The 21,578-nt window shown below is 43.2% G+C and overlaps 1 protein-coding gene across 1 annotated transcript in view; it reads right to left on the reverse strand.

The window, feature by feature from the left end:
* The window catches only part of LOC147747647 (ferric reductase 1-like), a 400,432-nt gene that overhangs the window by 176,359 nt on the left and 202,495 nt on the right, over window positions 1-21,578 (reverse strand). Inside the window, exons 8-9 of the mRNA XM_086954577.1 lie at window positions 18,819-18,905; window positions 517-705 (exon numbers count right to left, since the gene is read on the reverse strand). Coding sequence (XP_086810703.1) covers window positions 517-705; window positions 18,819-18,905 — 276 coding nt within the window. The remainder of the gene's footprint in view (window positions 1-516; window positions 706-18,818; window positions 18,906-21,578) is intronic.

The raw sequence follows: 21,578 nt of genomic DNA on the forward strand, positions 1-21,578 counted from the left end.
TGGAACAACTTATTAGGCACACTAGTACAACTATTTACCAATCAAATGTTGTGGAGAGCAAGATCAACATTTGAGGGAAACCCAAGACCCTCTCCCAGAAATAATTATTAAAGGTATTTTTCTATTGATCACGTTGCAGTCAAGGCCTGTCGACAGCTGAACCTAAAATCTAACAGAATCCTCATACAGCAAAAAATATTACAAGTTGATCTAGTATCACATACTATAATGTTGCCATGTAAAAGCTCTGTAAATAATAAATATGTATTTTGTTTGTTGAATTGCCTTCTAATGCTACATTATGTGTTCAATGAAGACCACATTCATATTTTTCTTGCAGTTAACTATCACTACTGCAATGTTCATGGCAGTTAAAGCCAAAGCTTTTGGCTCTGCCAAAGCTTGTTTTCTGGACTGACAGATATTTGTATTGCTTCAACTGTAATACCCTCCAAACAACTGTGTGTGAAAATGACATTCCCAAAAGCATAAACCATATACATTCCAACTGCTCACCATCAATGTATCATCAGAGAACCCAACAGCAACATACCCGCCACCAGGCGAGCCGCTCATTTCGAATGCGAATCCACCTCCGCTTGCTGGCACGATGGAGACGAGAATGCAAGTTGCACTTGTACTGGGATCACAGCCTGCAGGATTGCTGAAACACGTTTTCTGTTTGCCACAAAGTTCAGTAGAAATCTAAAACCAGAATCAATATATAAACATGTTTGCTCTCAGATGGCGACTGATGACTGTTAAATGCCACAATTTATAATAATCAGAACCGAATTTTCTTACATTCTTACCATGGCTGACTAAGGCTGGACAGACACAAGGATGCTTTTGAACCATGTCCCTCCCTGCATGGGCATTTATCTCAATTGTATACCCAGACACCCTTCACCCACATGTATAGGTACCCTTAGTTGAACTGGGCTCTGGTACCCTTCACCCACACACCCTCCTCTCCGGTGTAGGTCTTTGGAAACACAAAATGGCGATAGACTGAATGTATGGATTAATCCCAACCACCAGTAATGACACTGAGCTGCTTTTCATTCCATTGTTTTAGCTCATCTCCGTCTTTCAAGACAAAGACCAACTTTGAGCTACTTAGACTGGTCCCACATCAAAAGGGATAGTGCAGCTCGAGCTGCCATGACACGTCCTGCCTGAAAAGCACATGCAATCATGGACTTCCATTGACACTCATTTGTAACCCATAGATATTCACTGCAACACTGTGTTGGGGCGCACACCTAAACCAATTACATTGTTAAACTGATATTTACTGTTACCTTAGACTGACTTTACAAACTGGTTCACCAGTCAGCTCTCCACTGTGAAAGAATCTAATTGCAATCTTTTGGTTATATCCATTGTCTTCAATGGGCTTTTCTACCTCACCCATCAGTGTATTTTTTCATTGGTGTGTACATACTACATGAATGTTTCTTTTACATCTCTGTTATTTATATTGCCCTCTCTGGGTTGTTTTTGTTTGTCATATGCACTACATTTCTTGAATTGTAAAATAGTATTTTTTAAATGTTGTGCCTGCTTAGTGCCTCTCTCATTGTAAGGAAGCTCATGTTTGTTTATACAGAGGTCTCAGAAAATGTAGGGATGCATGGCCCAACATCACTGAAAGGCTTCTGAAATTCCCACGGCGTCTTAAAATTCCAACCAATAGAAAATATCGTAACGGCAATTTTAACGGTTGATATTGTAAATGTAAATGTAGACGTATTTGTAAAGCGCACTGATACCCCGGCAAGCAGTGTGTCCTGGCGCTGTACTCATACCGCTAGGGAACCCGTCCTGGCTTTTCCCCGTGAAATGTCCACTCCTGGGCATCCCCGGGGTGCAACCAGGCATCCCCAGCGCTGTAGGGGGCCGTTGTGGAGGCTAAGCAAGCTATTGCCCAGAGTTGCAGCGTGGGACCCATGATTAGAATAGGCACTGAGGCGAGAATATCCAGTCAGCGGAATTTATGAGCCAGAGACCCGCCGAGGCGGGAATCGAACCCTGGTCCCTGGCCAGAACTCTGCATCAAGGTCTGCCGCTCTAACCATTGAGCCACACTCCTCCACTCAACTATTGACGGTTGCTGGTGGGTGTGTGAACAAGATTTAAGAAATTGCATTGCCCAGTAACACCTATGAAAACCTGACAGCATTTAAAGTGAACAAAGGGCTTGGGATTTCTCAAAAAAACATATTTTGGGAAAATAATGACATGTGGTTCTTTTAAACAACATGCGTTCAGTTAAAGCTGGATAGTTTTCGAACATAAATTTCAAGGAGTTTTCTGAATAGACATTTTGCCATAATTTGTGGAATACAGTAAATTTGTTTACATCAAACTATTTAGTAGGCTTAGCAATCACACCACAGTGCCACTGAATACAATTGAATGTATGTATGTGGAAATTGGTGCGTCAAATCCAGCTACAAAGAAATCAAGCGAATATTAAGAGCACACATAACGCTGCCAGATATAGAAGGGGGAAGTACGAATAGCAAGGCATTGAACGGCTTAGAACAACTTCTATGCCAAGAGTCAAGGGGCAACAGGGGTTACAAGGCAATCTATGGGGCATGTGGCAGAAGAGGGACGAGGGACTCCTGGTAAGTCGCTCAAGGAAGGGGATCAAGGATACAGCCATGATATGTCACTCTTCAGATGACAACTAGTCCTACTGATTACACAAGAACAGCTTTGCTTCAACAGTAAGTATTAGTCTCTGCTGGAAATTGGGTTACTGTTTGAGAGGAAGCAGATAACACAATATCTATCTGGGTGAAACTCAAGCAAACCCCAAATTAACCTGCGCTTAACTCTCTGATAGCTTGGCACAAAAAGCAGTCAGGCTTGTCTAAGAGGCAATATCTAAGTACTTATGTATTACTTAAAACAGTGATAAAGTGAAAACGCAATGCAATAAAAATCCCCCACCACATTAGAAAAATAGAGCAAAATATAGTAAATTAGTTGAGACCAAAACGACAAACATCCAGGGAGAAAACTGGGGCTATGCAATTTTACAGTGTTAAGTAAAAATATTGCATAGAAGCACAAAGCACCGACTGTGGTTATTAATCACTCCAGGCCAGAACAAAGTCACACACTCAGGGCGGGGGCGATGGAGTGTGGGCCAGCTACAGGGACCAAGTTAGGCCTGCTGAACAAAAGTACTTTAAATTCAGGTTGTGGAGCGATGCAAAGTCCTTTGTCGATGATGCATTGTGTAGCAAAGGCAACGTGAGGTCCCCGCGTGGACATACGTCACACAGCAGCAGTTCAGAGGGAGCTGTGGTGGCGATGCAAGCTCCAAGAGCGGTGATGTGGGACTCAGCAGCAGTTCTGATGGGTAAACAGCTGTCACCCCGCATCCGTAACTGTAGTAATCAAGTCCCACACAGTGAATGATGTTAAGATGTTTATTGGAAGATATGCAGTTAAGATGGTAAAGCAGCCCCACCAGGAGCATCCAGCATGATGCTCAGCCCAATGTCAACTGTACACCTCAGCCCACAGAATCCCAACATTCTCTTGTGGATCATAGCTGCAACATTCTACAAGCTGGACTGGTAGTGGAGAAAGCATGTATAACATAAACAAGATGCAAGAATACTACATCATCCCCTCTCTTCCACAATGAAAACAAAAAGGAAAGAACGCTAGTCAGAAAGAACCAAAAACAAAAAGGAAAGAACGCTGGTCAGAAAGAACCAAAGAAAAGAATACTACATCATCCCCTCTCTTCCACAAAGAAAATAAAAAGGAGGGAAAACTGGCCAGGAAGAACCAAAGAATGAAAAACACACAGAAAAACATACCCCATCCTCCTTTCCATAAATAACAAGAGAAAGACAAGAACCGAACAAAAGGAAACAACAAAGAGGAAAACTAAGCTTGAAAATACCGATGACTAACCGACAGACACACCTACTGGCCAGACAGGCATGCAAGAAGGAAAGACATGGTACAAAAACCAAAGCACAAAATAGTTTAACTCTAAGAGATATATAGTAATATACCACATCACGAGAGTGTGAACAATATAAAAAATCATGAGAAAACGGATACAATTACAACAAAAGATGTCAAAATTACCCATCTTCCCACCAGAAGTATAATAAACCAAATAGATAGAAACATTTCCATGTAAGAACAAAGATAATGGGACTAAGACCCAAATCATAACTCAAATACAAGGGACTCTAACCCAAATACTGACACTAAAAACAAGAGACGCTGAAAGTGAAAATGTGAAAATGAGGATAATGGGACTTTAACCCAAAACCTAAAAAAAATAAGGATATTGGGACTCTAACCCAAATCCTGCCTCTCAAACAAGAGACAGTGAAAGCGAGACTAAGGATAAAGGCACTGTAACCCAAATCCTGCACCTAAAAAGTGGGACGGTAAGTGCAACACAAAGGATAATGGGACTTTTACCCAAATCCTGCCCCTAAAATGTGGGACAGTAAGTGCAAAACAAAGGATAATGAGACTTTAACCCAAGTCCTGCCCCAAACGAGGGACGGTGAAAATACTCCCCATGTAAAGAAACTCCATGTAAAACAGAGTATATAGGACTAAAACCCATACAAGAAACGTAAGTGGGACTAACACCCCCTAAACACTGAAAATATGGGACTAACACCCAATACTAATTGCATAGGTGGGACTGAAACCCCCTAAATACACACAAATGAGTGTTTTGGACTTGGGACTATAACCCTAATCCTATGCTAACAAAACACCTAAAAGCTCTATTAGCATACTGTAGAAGTACACATAAAATACATAAACAGCAGTTCACTGCGAAAAAAACCCACATTTTTGCGTTAAAAACTTGTACATCTACACCACAAACTTGTACTCTGAAAATGACAATGGTGTGCCTGCCACCGCAATGAGGTAGACAGGCGCTCAAATAATTTAAAATAAGCACTGTAATTCTCAAACATGCATGTTGATTGACAAAGTCATAGGTGTGCCTGTCACCGGAATGAGATAGACAGGCGTGGCGTGAAACATTACTTGAAGACGTGAAGGAAAGTACTCTGCAACAAATAAATGCCAAAATGAACAGAGTACTTGGCAGCAGACAAAGTGCACTGCAGCAGGAAACATGCCCATAGAAGATGTAGAAGAAACACTTCAAATGCTTCAAGGCACTTTAACGCATCTCAAAATGCTGGGAAGCAAACATCCTGCCCACCGAAATTGAAAACAAGTCAGGGCAAGCAAACAATAAAATAAACTCATGTTAAAGCTGAAAAGAGACTGGTGTAAAATGTCCGTTTTCCTGAAAAGAAACGAAGAATTTCGGCACTGTTCATTAACAGGAAAGGAAAGACTTACTTCCCAAACGTTGAAGCTGAAGTGAGCTTGGTATAGAATGTCAGTTTTTCTGAAAAGAAAAATACCTTGCTCAAACTATGCTTTTTTTTTTAAATGCTCGATGGAAACAAAGACTGTCGTCAGTGACTTGGGTTGAATACCCGAACGATGCATTGAAGAGATGGAGACCCGCGAAAATGTTCAGACGCTGGAGAAATAACTTTGAGTGAACAGTGGTTGGCATAATGCTGGAGGGCACCGTCAGTAGACCAAAAATAAACTCAAAGTAAAATAGTTGAATCCGCCAATACCAATATGGCGGGACGCACTGTAGATGCAAACCGGGTGGCTCACGGCGCGCTCCTGCTCCTTAAACGTCCTAAAACTGCATCAACCAGCACGAAGCCAGAAGATGTCACAGCAGGTTGAAGAAAGGCTCAGCGCGGCACTGCGTTCAAAGTAAGTTGCTCGAGCCACATTTGAATTTTTAAACAATGCTCAACCGTCTAGGCAAGTGACTCCGCAACCAACTTAAAAAAAAAATTAGTCTTTAAATCTCTCTATGCTCACAGTGCAAGCGACCTCTTCAACTTGCAGAGACACAGTGAGTTAAACCATAATAACAGTCAAAGCTCCAGAATAAAAACAAACTGGCAGTGGCACAAATGACTCACACATAGGTTTTGCGCTATCACGATGGAGCATTTGAAAATAGATTGAAATCCAACATCCAATTGAATTCAGTGACAAAAAACATCGCACTTGTTCTCAAAACACAGGCAGTCACCAATTACCTTGTTTACTGAGGCACATTGACCATTAGTAGTGGTAGCCTTGACATTGGTTTTTGCGCCGTGTACCTTCTTTGAGAAATTGAGTCTCTGACGAACATAGACAGCTTTGACTTTGTTTTTCTGGATGTTGATGACCTGAGATGACAAAACAGCACGCCTGGTCTAGGGCTGTCGGTTTTGTTGACACTGGTGGGGCATACAGGCGTGACCTCTCTCTTTTGCTTGTCAGGTTCCTCTTTATTTAATTACGCTTTTCTTTTTCAGTAGGTTTCTTGCTGGAGAGGAATCTTTAGCTTACTTGCTTTAGAGTAGTTGCACTTCATCTGTAAAAGTGGTAGGTTCGTTGATCCATCGTCGCCATAAATAATGTAGTAATCAAGTCCCACGCAGTGAATGATGTTAAGATGTTTATTGGAAGATATGCAGTTAAGATGGTAAAGCAGCCCCACCAGGAGCATCCAGCATGATGCTCAGCCCAATGTCAACTGTGCACCTCAGCTCACAGAATCCCAACATTCTCTTGTGGATCATAGCTGCAATATTCTACAAGCTGGACTGTAACCACGCATGCTGTTACAACAGGGTTGTAACAACGGGCGCGGTGTGACAACGCATACCATTACCCCGCAAGTCGTTACAACGACTTGTGGAGGGGGGAGAACCCTACATTCCGCACAGACTGGAGTTGGAATAGTACATTTTACTATTCCAACATCCTGCGCCCCCCCCCCCCCCTCCGCAAGTCGTTGTTATGACTTGCGGGGTAATGGAATGCATTGTTACAAGGCGGTCGTTGTAACAACCGCTTTGTAACAACATACCGGGTAAAGCTGAATATTCATTTTGAAGAGCTGCGTTGGCGATGCAATGTCCTGCCTGGAGATGCATTGTGGAGTGGCAGCTCTAAGGAACTGAGCGCTGCGCTACGGAGTCCGGATGTGTCGTGCAGCGGTTCTGTTGCGGAGTCTTGCGAGAGGATGCATTATACTGCGTCAGTTCTGCTGGGACCACAGATAAGCTGGCAGAGCGCCTTCAGGCCAATTTCAAAGGGTACAGGACTGGGGTGGCATCACTTGGGAGGACAGGACTCACAGATGGCAGAGTACAGGTACTGGGTTCAAAGTTGTTGGAGCCTGTTCGGTCTCTGAGGCTCTGTTCAGGATGCCAGCCAACTAGCCCTTGGAATCACTCTGGCAGTCCTTGGTTCAAGATGCAGGTTGTAGTAAAGAGGAAGCAGTGTAGATAATTAAGATGCTTTAATTGGTTAAGCATAACACAAAGATGCCGTCAGCTTATCAACAAGGGGCTCAGCTGCTATCTCAACATTCGATAGCGAGCGCCTGAGCTGTCAGTGTGGACCATACCAATGCAGGTGAAAAGGGAGGGGGGGCTGAGATAGGAAAGGGCATTCCAAGTTACAACACATCATCCTCCCTAGGGAAAGAGGAGAAGGGGGGAGGGGATAATAAGAACTGGGAAAACCGGGTTGGGGGTAAGTAGGAGAGCACCCCACCTGCAATAACGGTCCAAGGTCTTTCGCAGAAGACCCTCAGAAACACAATACTTTGTATTAATATAGCAGATCACAATCTCATTATGTATTGTTTGTGCCAGTGGGGAGGGATCCTAGGTCTATCACTCTTCCTGTGTTGTCTGTCCCCATCTTTGATGTCTCCACCCTCCATTCCTCTTGAGCCTGACCTAGCTTCTCTTCCCTCTGTGGGCACCACCCGATCATGGCTCCATAATCTTCCATCTTCCATGACCACTGTGTTCTTCTTTGGCATTCTGATAGTACTGGAGGCATAAAACTTTTCACCACCTTTTCTTAGTCTTTCCGGTTTCCTGACGTAGACATTTTGTCCTCGCTGGAACTCTCTCTCCTTGACTCCCCACTTCCTGTCGTACCATTCCTTGTATTTCCTTTGATTGGTTTCGATCCTCTTCTTGATCTCTTTGGGGTCGGTCTCTTCTGTTTGCTTTCTTCCCATCCAATTAGGGGTCAGCTTCGTTCCAGCTTTCCTTCCTCTCAGTAACTCGAAAGGAGTACATCCTGTAGTTGATTTCGGCGTGGTGTGGTAAGCCCACAGCATGTCTCTTATTGCATCCTCGATGTTTTCTCCAGCCTGGTTAGCCAGCTGCATGCACTCTTTCAACTTGCGGTTAACTCTTTCCACCTTGCCATTTGCCTTGGGGCAATATAGTGGCATGCGGATATGGGCTATGGAGCAGTCTTTCAGAAACTCCTTCATCTCTTCAGAGATCAGCTGCACCCCATTATCCGTTACCAGTGTCAACGGGATGCCTTCTCTCGAGAACACCTCCTTCATGAACTCAATGATCGACCTTGTGTTCACATTGTGGACCATCTTGCATGTGATCCAGCTGGAATAGTAATCCACCAGAACTAGTAGGTACCAATCCTGGGGCCCTTTGCCATGGATGGGCCCGGCTATGTCGAAGCCTAACTTGTCCCAGGGAATCTCTGGAACTTCCACGGGTGACAATGGTGCTCGTCTAGTGACTTTAGACTAGTCACTCAGGCTGCATGCGTAGCAGTCACGCACTTTGTCTTCCATCTCACTGTCCATTGCTGGAAACCAGTAGTCCATACGTAGTCTAGCTTTGCTCAAACTGCGGCCCAGATGACCTTCAAGCGCTAGCTCCACGATCTGGTTCCTTAAAGCCTCCGGTGGGACGAGCTTCCCGGACTGGAGTATGAAATTCCCTTCAACTGATAGATCTTCCCGCACATTCCAATATGGCTGGATGTCGTCCTCCTTGTCCTTACACTTCTTTGGCCATCCCGTGAGGATATGTTTCTTCACCTTCTTCATAACTTCATCTTGTTCCATCTGGGTTACCAAAGCATTTTTTTCCACTGCTGCTAGGCTCACCTCCAGAATGGAGTCACCACTCAACTCTTCATCCTCCTCTCCTTCTGCTGGTGCTCTCGATAAAAAATCTGCAACCCTGTTCTGTTGCCCTGGAATATAAGTCACTCTGAAATTATATGCTTGTAGTCCCACAGCCCATTTGGCTATGCGGGGTGTCATGCTTTCCATGTCTTTCTTGGTGAAGAGTGAGACCAGGGGTTTGTGGTCCGTCTGTACCTCAAACGGAATACCCCATATGAAAAACTTGTAGTGACGGATAGCCCAATATACCGCCAGTGCCTCTTTCTCTATGGTCGAATAATTCGCTTCTGATGAAGTGAGGGTCCTTGATGCAAAGGCCACAACTTTGGCTTTACTTCCCTCTCTTTGCGCTAAGGTCGCCCCAATGCCTCTGTTGCTGGCATCTGTCGATATGATGGTGGCTCCATTAGGGTCGAATTTTCCAATGAACGGGGCTTCAATGATTGCCTTCTTTATGCTCTTCATGGACATCTCTTGTTCCTTCCCCCACACAAAAACACTATCTTTCTTGATTAATTCTCTTAGAGGCTGCGACACCATGGCAAAGTCCTTGATAAATTTAGCCATGTACTCAGCAAGCCCCAAGAACGATAGTATGTCCTCCTTGCTTTTGGGTGTGGGGGCGTCTCTCACTGCACTGACTAAGTCGTACTTAGGCTTGATGCCTTCCTCCGATAAGGTGTGTCCAAGGTAGTCCACCGAGCTTACTCCTAGCTTGCACTTGCTTGGTTTCGTGGTGAACCCTACTTCTTTCAGCTTCTCTAACACCTTCTTTAACATCTCATTGTGTTCTTCATCGCTACTTCCATAGATCAGTATGTCATCTTGGAAACAGATGGTCTTCTTGCAGTCTTTCAGCACATGTTGCATGACTCTTTGGAAGGCTGCGGCCGCGGACGCCAAGCCAAATGGCATTCGCTGAAACTTGAAGTTGCCATTAGGAGTGGTGAAGGCAGTTAGAATTTGCGAATCAGGGTGTAGTTTGATTTGGTAATATGCAGAGGAAAGGTCTAAAACACTAAAATATTTGGCCCCCCGGATTGTGCTCAACATTTCACTGATACGGGGAAGAGGAAATCTGTCCAGCAGGATGTATGCATTTAGATCCCTCAGGTCCACGCAGAGCCTTATGCTGTTTCCTCCATCTTTTGCCGTGATCACAATCGGGGCCAGCCATGCTGAACTCTCAATTTCGGTGATAACTCCTTGACTGACCAACCTTTGAAGTTCTTGCTGAAGGGGTTCTCTCATGCGCAACGGTATTGATCTAGTTTTGTGCACTACTGGTACTGCCTCCTTCTTGAGAATAATCTTGTGCATATAGTTTTTAAATACACCTAGCCTTTCGCTAAATACCTCCTTAAACTCTTCTGTGAGGTCCCCTGCTATGCCTACAGGATTGATTAGTAACACCTGCTCTTTGTTATTTGGGTCTAGTTTCATACCCAACTCCTTCTGGTGTTTCCAGCCCAATAAGGTCGAGCCACTGGTGGACACATACACCTTCCCCACCGTGTGCCTGTCTTTAAATGAGATTCTCATAGTTACCATACCCTCTAAGGGGATTCTTCCCTTGTTGTACCCCTTGGGACTGATATCTGCTTGCATCATTTTAACGGGATGATTAGCAAATTGGTCTTCAAATACACTTTTGTCTACCAACGTATAGTGTGAAAATGAATCAGCATACATACTGAACTTTACACCATCAAGTAAAACATCACATTTGGGATAGATGTCATCATTGTTATCCTCCTCTTCCTCTACTTGGAAGATATAAGATGTCTCCCCCTCCTCTTCCTGAGGTGATTCCTCAATTGCATGTACAGCTTTGCTGGGTGCCTTACACACTTTAGAATAGTGCCCCCACCTGTTACACTTCCTGCATTTTACATTTCTCGCTGGACACTTCCAGTTGTTGGCCAAGTGATTGGGACTACCACACTTATAACATACCATAGTACCTGTCTTAATGCGAACCATCTCTTTACTCTTGTCCCCTACTTTACAAACGGTTTCTCCCTCCGTGTGGATCTTGTTTTCTGCCCTCTCTTTGTTTGTCCCCTCCTGTGGTTTCATTTCCCTCATACACCGCACGGTGTGTTCTAGGCCCTAAGCTATATTGATGGCTTCCTCTAAGTTAGGGTTCTTAGTGAGTAATTCCTCTTGTGTTTTAGTGTCATTAGTACATCTCACGAGTTGATCTCTTATCAACGAGTCTGTGAGTTGCCCAAATTCACATGTGGCTGATAATCCTCTCAACACTGCTATGTACGCACTCACCCTCTCCTCCTTCTGTGCCCTCTTAAAAAACTTATGTCTTTCCATCACCACATTTATTTTTTCTTTAAAGTGTGACTCTAACTCCCTCAAAGTGCTCTCGTAGACATTGATACCCTCCACTACTTCCTCTTGATCATCCTCCACCAATCTCCCTGTAATGTCTTCATAAATTTTCCTACCATGTGTGCCTAAATTGTGGAGTAGTATGTGCTGTTTCCTTATGTTAGAATAATTACTACCTCCTATGGCAATAAGATATGATTTAAATATGCCTTCCCACCTCCTCCAGGGAATAACTGGTTTCCCCAATTCATTCAGAAAAGGTGGAGGCTGACTCATACTTGCACCTGCCATTGCCATGAACTAACAAGTTTTCTCAAAACACCCTTTAAGAATGAGCAGGTAAAGAGAGAGTTGGTAAATCTGAAGGAGATATGCTCAGGGGAATACTTCCTCTACGATCAATCCTGTGAAAATACAGTTTTCCCCCCAACAAAACACAGTCTCCCACATCAAGAAATGTTTTACCACACTACTGCAAGTATTTTTCCTTTCTAAAAGTCCCCTTTCTTTTTCTATAGTTTATAGACTTAGAAACCAATGGAGGAGCGAGTCTCCTCCCCAGTTGGCGGGAACTTCCTGTGGTGGAGTGTCTCTCGAAGTAGTTCCTGTCAGAATGAAGCTGCCTCTGAAAAGGGTAAGTCTAAGCCTTTCACTGTGTTACATTCGTCGAGCTTGCTCATAAATTCATTTAAAAGACCAGTTTTTTCTTTATTCCTGACTGAGAAGTAATTGGCTTGGGTTCTGGGAAGGCGCGTCGTGAAATCTGCTCTTTCTCAAGTTTGCTTGCAGTCGCGCTTGCCCTGCGCTGCTGTTTAAACTAAGATGACGTGGCTTCCACACGAGCACCGGCACCTGATCTATGCGCCGTATGTTGACGGAAAACACAGCGCGGGTGTTAAGCATCAGCTGCCGGTTCCCTCATCCGATTCATGCTCGCCTCGTTCTCGCCTCCTTCCTACGCCGTCAAGCGCCGCAGATAATAAAGTTCTCTTCACGTCGCTGCACTAATTAACATAAACGCCACCCATGTGCCCGACCTGACGCACGAGTAAGCCTCCTTCCCCTCAGTTTTTCCTTCACTCTGCTAGCTCACTAGGACACGCCGACGCTCAATTCAAATAATGGCTCTGAAAGTTTTTCACAATACACAATTCAATCAGGCCGCCAATGCTTAAACCACAGCAGCAGTGTCACTTAGCTCCCTTCAATTGATCACCATAGACTCCGATGATTTTTTCTTCTGATAAGCAAAAATCTCACTCCAGGGGTGCGGCATCCACTGTCCCTGGCACAGTCTCCTCACCTCGTCGCCAACAAATGTAGTAAAGAGGAAGCAGTGTAGATAATTAAGATGCTTTAATTGGTTAAGCATAACACAAAGATGCCGTCAGCTTATCAACAAGGGGCTCAGCTGCTAGCTCAACATTCAATAGCGAGCGCCTGAGCTGTCAGTGTGGACCATACCAATGCAGGTGAAAAGGGAGGGGGGGCTGAGATAGGAAAGGGCATTCCAAGTTACAACACAGGTCCAGTCCTTCACTCCGGCAGCAGGGCAACAGAGTAGCAGTCCATCTTGCAGCGCAGCACAGTAGCCCTTCTGAGTCTTCCAAAGGCTCAAAGGTGTACTGAAGAGTTGGGTTCAAAGGTGTAGGGAAGAGTTGGGTCAGAGGATCCAGTATTTATACTGGGTGCCCATTGTGAAGTAGGAGAATTTTCTAGACATTTCCTCCCCCAGAGGTGTTTGGAATTTCCTGCAGCCCTGGCTCCAAATTGTCTGGGGTCACAAACGACTAGCCTTTAATGATGTTCAAGTGTGGTAGGTGGCAGCTCCTCCCCCTCATCAAGTAAGAGGTGGCCCATCCTGCCAACACCCATGCTCCTTTGTCTCACTGCCTGGGAGCAATATAACAATGACCAACTGCCAGCTACACATTGTCGTGTAACAGAGGAAACAGGCTGCAGACACCAAATGGTTAGGACAGGAAAATGCTAACTTTTTAAAAGTGGTAAAAAAGGGGGTGGTAATGGACGGAGCATCTGAACCAATCAAACTCTCACGCCCAGTCAAAAGATCTGGGTTTAATCCATCACCGTTCTTTAGCCCACTCTGCCACCCCAGTTCAGACATGGCTATATGCAAATCAGTCTGACCCTGTGCCTCATGGGAACAGTCCAGCCTGAACTGCCACGCCATACCTTCCCTGGACCAGAAACAAGCTTCCGAGGACCGGTTTCTGGCATTCCAGCCGTCTTCAGCCCGGCTTGCTTGAATCCAGTGGCTGAAGACAGCTGGAATGGCAGAAACCGGTCCTCGGAAGCTTGTTTCCGGTCCAGGGAAGGCATGGCTTGGCAGTTCGGGCTGGACTGTTCCCATGAGGCACAGGGTCAGAATGATTTGCATATAGCCATGTCTGAACTGGGGTGGCAGAGTGGGCTAAAAAACGGTGATGGATTAAACCCAGATCTTTTGACTGGGTGTGAGTGTTTGATTGGTTCAGATGCTCCGTCCATTATCACCCCCTTTTGTACAGCTTTTTAAAAGTGACATTTTCAAAATTATAAAAAGAAATTCGACTTTACCATTAAAGAGAATCTTAAAACACAATATCCCAGACACCCATCTGAAATGTATCACTCATTAAATGTAATAAGTTATCCCAATGTTATACCATGGGCCTCGCAATTGTAAAAAACTAATTTAAGAGTTTTTCACTACCAGGGCACTTAAGCTTAAAAGTACATGACCAGCTTTTTACACTGCACCCTGCCCTCTGAGCAGTTTGAAGCCTTCCCTAGAAGTGATTTTAATGTATTAAAAATGAAGGTTTAGATCTAGTCAAAGGTTTATCTTGCTAGGTTGAAATTACAGTTTAAAACTGCAAACACAGGCTGCATTTGTAGACCTGAGACATGTTTAAAAGGCTACTTAAGTGGGTGGCACGATAAGTGCTGCAGGAAAATTAGGACTAATTAATTTACAGGCCCTGGAAACATGTAGTACCACTATATTAGAGCTTATAAGCAAATTAAATGTGCCAATTGGGTGTAAGCCAATTCTACCATGTTTAAAGAACAGTGCACAAGCACTTTAGCACTGGTTAGCCGTGGTAAAGTGCACAGAGTCCTAAAAGCCAACAAAAAGGGGTTCAGAAAACAGGATGGTGAAGGCAAAATGTTTGAGGATGACCCTTCACAGAGCGCCAAGTCCAGCAGTCCCTTTAATGAAGTGGAGGAGGGATGATGCCTGGTAGCTTTTGACTGGATTTGATTTCTTGTTCCTCTGAGTGCAGCAGGGACAGACCAGGTGTCTGGTTGTTTTTTCCTGCAGTTCCTGGATTCCATAAGGGTAGACTGTGCATCTTGCAAAGTCCTATCGACATGTTGTTTAGATAACCAAGTATGATGGGATCAGTTAAATTGGTTTTGCGTTGGATTCCTGTGAATGAATAGTGAATAGCATGAATTGGTCGGTATGTTCAGTGTGTTTGTTGCTAGTGCTGGTGAGTGGAATGATTGTAGGGTTTGGATTAGAAGTGTGAAGCACTGGTATTTATGTTGTGGTTTGTTCATGTGGGGAAATGGTTGGGATGCCATGTTAGGTGGAGCAGATGCACTTGGTTAGTATAATGATGAGGCATGCTGCATAAGAAGTAAAATGAAACATCCTTTTCTTCATCTACCCTTAGTAGAGGCTGTCTGGGTGAGTTTGCCATGGCTATCAGAAGAAATAAGCTGATCAGAATTAGTTTATGGCTGACCTCCTTATTAGAATGATTTGTAGAGTCACATTATTCTGTCACAGTGCTATATTATCTGGGGCATTCCATGGTCCTGATAATGGTGAATGGATTTTTCACGGGCTGGAATGGCAGGAAATGTCAGGCCTTCTCCTGATTAGCTCAGGGACTGGGTCACATGACCTACGTTGGCCACAATATTTTCTTGGATGACTAATATCTGGGTCACTGGGGATTGTCTCCTTTAACAGACAGGTGTTGCACATGACCTATGTTGGCCACAATATTTTCTTGGATGACTAATATCTGGGTCACTGGGGATTGTCTCTTTTAAAAGACAGGTGTGGCATGATTTATGTGGGAGCTGTATCACATACACCTTGTCAAATTACTGTATTATCTGTCATTCCCGCACAAGGGAACATCTAACAACATCTGAAATAGGTTCATCTCTGACACTCAGACTTCCTTTCTAGATCCCAGTCTCCATGACACTCACATTTCCCTTCTGTCTCTAGTCTTTTGTGCTAATATGTGTTTAAATGTGGTCATCATATCTAAAGTTTAAAAGCAGAAGCTGACTATGGACACTGTTGAAACAATCCAAGCATCTTGCACTTTCATCACCTTTGGCATAATTTGTACAATCTATGCTGTAAAATACGATGACTCTGATTGACTACCAAAGCTGTGCAACATTTTTTGCCTTCAATTAGATGCTCTCAGCCAAGAATTCAATCTTCAATTATTTTTATGAGAAAGAACATTTTTTTGTGGGATCAACTTGTATGGTTAGTGAGGATAGTTCACTTTGTTTACTAGCTCACTCAAAGGACTGTACCTCCATATTGAAACGTACCTAATTTCCAGACATTAGGTACCATCTACTGACCTTAATAGCCTTCTATGTTAATTTTAAGACTTGAGCACTAAAATCCATGTGCAGGTAGTTTATTATTCTCTTTTCCAGTTTTTGACAGTTTTTTTGCCTTCAATCCTTGCATACAATTTAATTGTTTACAAAACTTCCTTTTTCTATATATTGTAGCTTACCTTGTTAACTGGGTTTACAATGTACCTCAGAATCAGCTTTCTTTATCATATAACACAAAAACATTTTCTCACCTGTCAAGGAACTTTCCGGTTCTAATGTTTTTGGATATACATTTTCATAATCACAAGTTCCGTCTGATAAGTTAGTCATGTTTTTATTGCTAAGATTCAAGTTACTAATGGTGGCATCAAATTTGGTTGGGACCAAACTGAAGTGATGATTCAGCTTATACAAATTTGTATTAAACAGCGGACTTGTGTTTAGTTACTTTCAAGGGGACTGTAAGCTCTAGGCGAAAAGCTCCCAATGGACAACCTGAAATCTTGGGCAAGGAACCCAATAAGACGGCCTGCTTTTCATAGGTTCCTGTGTACCAGAACTTTCACTCAGTAAATAAGCTCATGAGGTTTCTATCAGAGATCAGAGTGTGAGCAAATTTGTAGAGATGAGACCGGTACAGTATAGAATAGGGAGTGGTGAATGTCAGATGTAAAGGGTTGTGTTTCTGCAGTGTGAAGCCAGAAGGCCGATCAAATGTAGTTTACATATCTTCACATTCAGTACATGTGCCCATTGCCCAGCAGATTATAGGTATTTTAGGTAACTAGTGGCGCCATCTGACGGGGGGCCTTTCTAAGCCCGGTTAGTTGCATATTGTGACGGTACTGGGTGAATGATCAGATTAGACCATTGTGCATTCTTTTGTACAAACAATGGCTCAGGACCAATATTGGCTAGTACATACCTTCTGGTCCCAACATTCCAATGTTTTTCTGTTTCTCTCTTTTTAATAGAGAATACTCTGCCCTCAGTGGTTGGAATGTTCGAACAGTATTATAGCCTTTCTGTCTCAGGCTTTAACAGTTGTTAAGGGCTCTCCTCCTCATCATACGCTTCAACGCTTGCTCATCCTTTAACCACCATTAGAACATTGGAATGTTGGTAGCTCCGTTGAAAACACTGGAGTGCTCTGGGCTGATCATGGCTGGTATAAGCCTGGAGTTCCAACATTCCAATGTTTTTGTTCAAAGCTTTGGCTAGGAACAAAGCTCTGACTGTGAAAAAGGCTTCAGGGAGCCTGAGGGGATTCCAATCCCCTCACGCTCACATAAGGCTTTGTTTTTTTTGTTAGAACATTCTGCCCTCGAGTGGCAGCATGTTCTAATAGCCTTATAGCCATTTGTAGCTGGGCTATACTGGCTATTATACTCCCTCTCCCTTGTTAAAGGCCCTCGCCTTCGGCTTGGGCCTTTAACGCTGGAGAGGGCCTTCAATAGCCGGTATAGCCCTCTACGGCGGGCTATAAGGCTATAGAAGAACATTGGAATGTTGGTAGCTCCATTGAAAACAATGGAGTGACCGGGCTTATAATGGCTGGTATAGGCCCAGAGCTCCAACAATCCAATGTTTCTTTGTCCACAGCTCTGGCTGTGAACAAAGGCTTCATGGAGTTTGAGGGATTTCAATCCCCTCCCGCTCCCTGAAGGCTTTGTTTTATTTGTTAGAACATACTGCCCTCTAACGGCAGAATGCTCTAATACCCTTATAGCTCTTCGTAGCAGCGCTATACCGGCTATTAAAGTCCCCTGAATTGTTAAAGTCCCTCCCCTTTTGGCCTTGGCCTTTAATGCTGCAGCGGGCCTATAATAGCCGGTATAGCCCGCTACAGTGGCCTATATGGTGATATTAGAAAATGTGAATGTTTAGCGATCCATTAAAGACAATGGAGTGCTCCAGGCTTTTACTGGCTGGTAGAAACCAGTAGAGCAACATTCCAATGCTTTTTTCATTTCACTGCTATTGCTGTCAACAAAGGCCTCTCGGAGCCAGAGTGGATTTAAACTACCTCGGGCTTAGAGAGGCCTTTTTTTGTGCAAATTAGAAAATGTTGTCCTCTAGGGGCGGAATGGTCTAATAGCCTTAGAGCCCTCTGTAGCAGGCTCTATTGGCTATTAAAGACCCACTCCCTTGTTAAAGCCCTCACCTTTGGCTCGGCCTTTAAAGCTAGAGATTTTAATGGTTGGTAGTGTCTGATATTTTTGTAAATGACACTTAGCACACAATATTTTTGTCAAACAATATTTAGGCCACAGATATTAGTCATTATTTTAGTGTCATAATTTTGATAATGAATGGGGCAAACATGTATGGTATAGTTTGTTATTCTTCTACTTTTTAACTGTTTATGTGACTTGTCAAACCAAAGCAAAAAAGCGGATATGCCGAATGCAAGGCTTGTTTTTCTAAGGCCATATATAGAGCATGAAGGATGCAGTCATGTGTGCTATAAAAGGGTGGGCACCTTCAGCTATTGGAAGTTGTCGGGGTCATTCCCAAACATGCACAAATGTTGAACATTAAGTTCTCACAAAGATTTTTGTGTTGTCTACAAACCATACCTTTTTCCCTTGAACAGGCAGATGAATGTCAAATCAATCTAGTAGGTTAAATGAAAAATAGCTTAATAATACTTGATCAGTCCCAGCTAATAATCTAAACCAGAATGACTTTTTGGGGTAGGAATAGGTCATACATGAGTATTTGTACACAATGGTTTGATCTTCAAGGCTGTGAACAACAAGAAATATGAAATTAAGAAGACACTCACTACTAGTGATGCCTGATTTCCAAAAGGAGATGTACTTTCAGCTGTATCTTTAGTTGATGCAGATCCAGAGGCACTAACTGGCACCGTCTACCAACAGAACACAAGTGTTAACGTTAGGTTTATAACTATCTCTTTATTATGAGTGATATTGGTCTTTGTATAAAAAGTAGCCAAGACTGTGTGCGTTATCTATAAAATATCCTATTGGGTCACAACATTTTATATTTTTGGTGATGCTGTCTCAATATATTATTCTAGCACCTGGAAGACATGACTATCTGTATTATGAACCTGCTTGGCTGGAGTCAAAATGGGTTGCTGTCGGACCATGTCTTCCTTTCAACTTTAGAATGAGAGGGCATTCAGATCATGTTCCTAATGTAAATGCCATAGGTGTGTACTTTTGGTCTGCTGAATTTCCGTGAGTGTTTTTACTTGAGAACATTCTAGGGGCAGCGTGAGGCTATGGAGTGATGTCATAATGGAATGTTATGGTTGGTCTGACTGAAAGCGGAGACATCAGCGAAATGAGTTTTGAATGGATTAGAGGGAACTGCATACCATCAAGTCAATTCATTAAGACATTCACAAGTATGTGAAGTAGTACTCCTCCAATACTATTTTACATACACTTCAACACATTTGTGATGTGCCTCATAGTGTTAAAGCTAATCCTGATTTAATGTATTAACTTGTGGGCTCCCTATTTTTTTGTCACATATGAAAAACCTTTCTTATACTCATCTTTATTCAAAACTATAGGACCAATTCACAAAGCCATTTATCAGTATGTGTAGTAGTGGAACTAAAGTACTACTTCACATACTTTTTATGTACTTTGCATGTACTCAACCTCTGTGTATTGGTCCCATGTCACCTGAGAAGTCTTCATGGAAGTGGCCCGGGCGAGGTTTTGTACTAGAAACATAACAAGTATCCCATTCATTCCTTTCTTATATTTGATTTTGAAGAGAACTGTTGAGGTTAGGGATGGAATCAGTATTCATTAGCATGTGTGGTTGACCACCGGAATCTGACACCTATTTCACTCTATCCCTTCAACCTTGCCATTTTCTCTTTACCTTTATCTCTCTCTACCTATCTAAATATCTCAATATGACTAATTTCTGTCTTTCCATATCACATACCTGCCCCATGTGTTTACTACATTCCTTCGGAATGCGCTTTCCTTTACCTCGCTCTCTTAACCTCCACACTCTCTACCACTCTCTATTCTTACCTTTACAGGCCAAGCTGCATGTTGACATGTGCATCAAATGTATTAGAGCCTAAAGCAACAGGCTAGGTCAGTATTTATATGAGTCTATTCTAAATTATGTGTGCTCAGTTGTCACATGTGGTTATAATTCTTGCATCAAAAGAGGGTGGGAAAACATTTTTGCTCAATTCTTTATCAGAGGGACACAAAGCTAAAATAGGATCAGCTTCTGTGTACTTCCTGAAATTTGAACAAAAGAAATGTCTTCCATTCAGTGTAACAGTGGCAAGAGTCGAGCATGAACAGAGCCTTTCTCACTCCAGGGGTGTGAGACACCAGCAAGTTTTCCCTTTTTCTGAAAAGGTTTCAAATTCCTTTTGGCAATTAGGAAATCTATCAGCTAACTTAGTAATTTAGGGGAACACTACTTTGTGGACGTTTAATAGACAAGCACATAATATTAATAAAAGGCATTTGATATAGCTATTAAAATGTAACTTCGATTGCCAAATATTCACAAAGAAATACCGCCTTCACAACTGGCAATCGCACTGCAACAGTGAAAATCAAAGCACTGCTCTAAGGATTTTCATCATTCCATCAATTGAAATCTTATATTTTTCTCCTTAATTATCTACCTGCCTTGCGTTGTAGAAAGTCTGCCTATCAGGTGTGGTCACCCTAGGTTATTAGCCTTTTGCTAGACTCTGTTTTTGTTTGTTTTACAATTCTATGCACTTTATGACTGTTAACCAGTATTGAAGTGCCTGTACTGCCCCTTTAAACTAGGTAAATTAGCCTATTCCAAATTGAAATCTGTAACTTAGTTATAATCCCTGGTGTGTAATGAGTGAACAGGGCCTTGAAGTGAAATGCAACTAGTGGACTGCAGCAAAAACAACAGATGATGGATGGAACAATGCAAACATTCACCCCAGTCAAGAGATCTGGGTTTAATCCATAGCTTTTTTTTGCCCACCACACCATCCCAGTTTGGGCCCAGCCATACGCAAATCAGTCTTGACCCTGCTAGTCCAGACGGAACTAGCAAGCTAGGTCCTCCCTGGACCCGAAAGAAGCATCCTAGGACCGGTTTCGGGTTATCACCCATCATCAGTCAGGCTAGCTTGAATCCAGTGGCGATGTGAACCACTTCATTTCAAAACAACCTGCCACACTCCGTTCCAAAACAATTTGCCCCACTCCAATCCAAAACAATCTGCTGCACTCTAATCCAAAACAATCTGGCCAACTCCAGTCTGCGCCACTCCAATCCAAAACGATCAGCCCTAATCAATCCAAAACAATCGGTCTACTCCAACCTGCCCCATTCCAATCCACTCCAATCTGACTCACTCCAATCCTCCCCACTGCAATTCAGAACAATTTGCCCCACTCGAATCCACCCCACTCCAACAATTTGCCCCACTCCAACAATCTGCCTCACTCCAATCTAAAATGATCTGCCCCACTTCACTCTGCCCCACTCCCATCCAAAATAGTCTGCCCACTCCAATCTGTCCCAATCCAATCCAAACCAA

This window comes from Lissotriton vulgaris, chromosome 1_1, assembly GCF_964263255.1.
Source record: "Lissotriton vulgaris chromosome 1_1, aLisVul1.2, whole genome shotgun sequence".
NCBI classification, from domain to species: Eukaryota; Metazoa; Chordata; class Amphibia; order Caudata; family Salamandridae; genus Lissotriton; species Lissotriton vulgaris.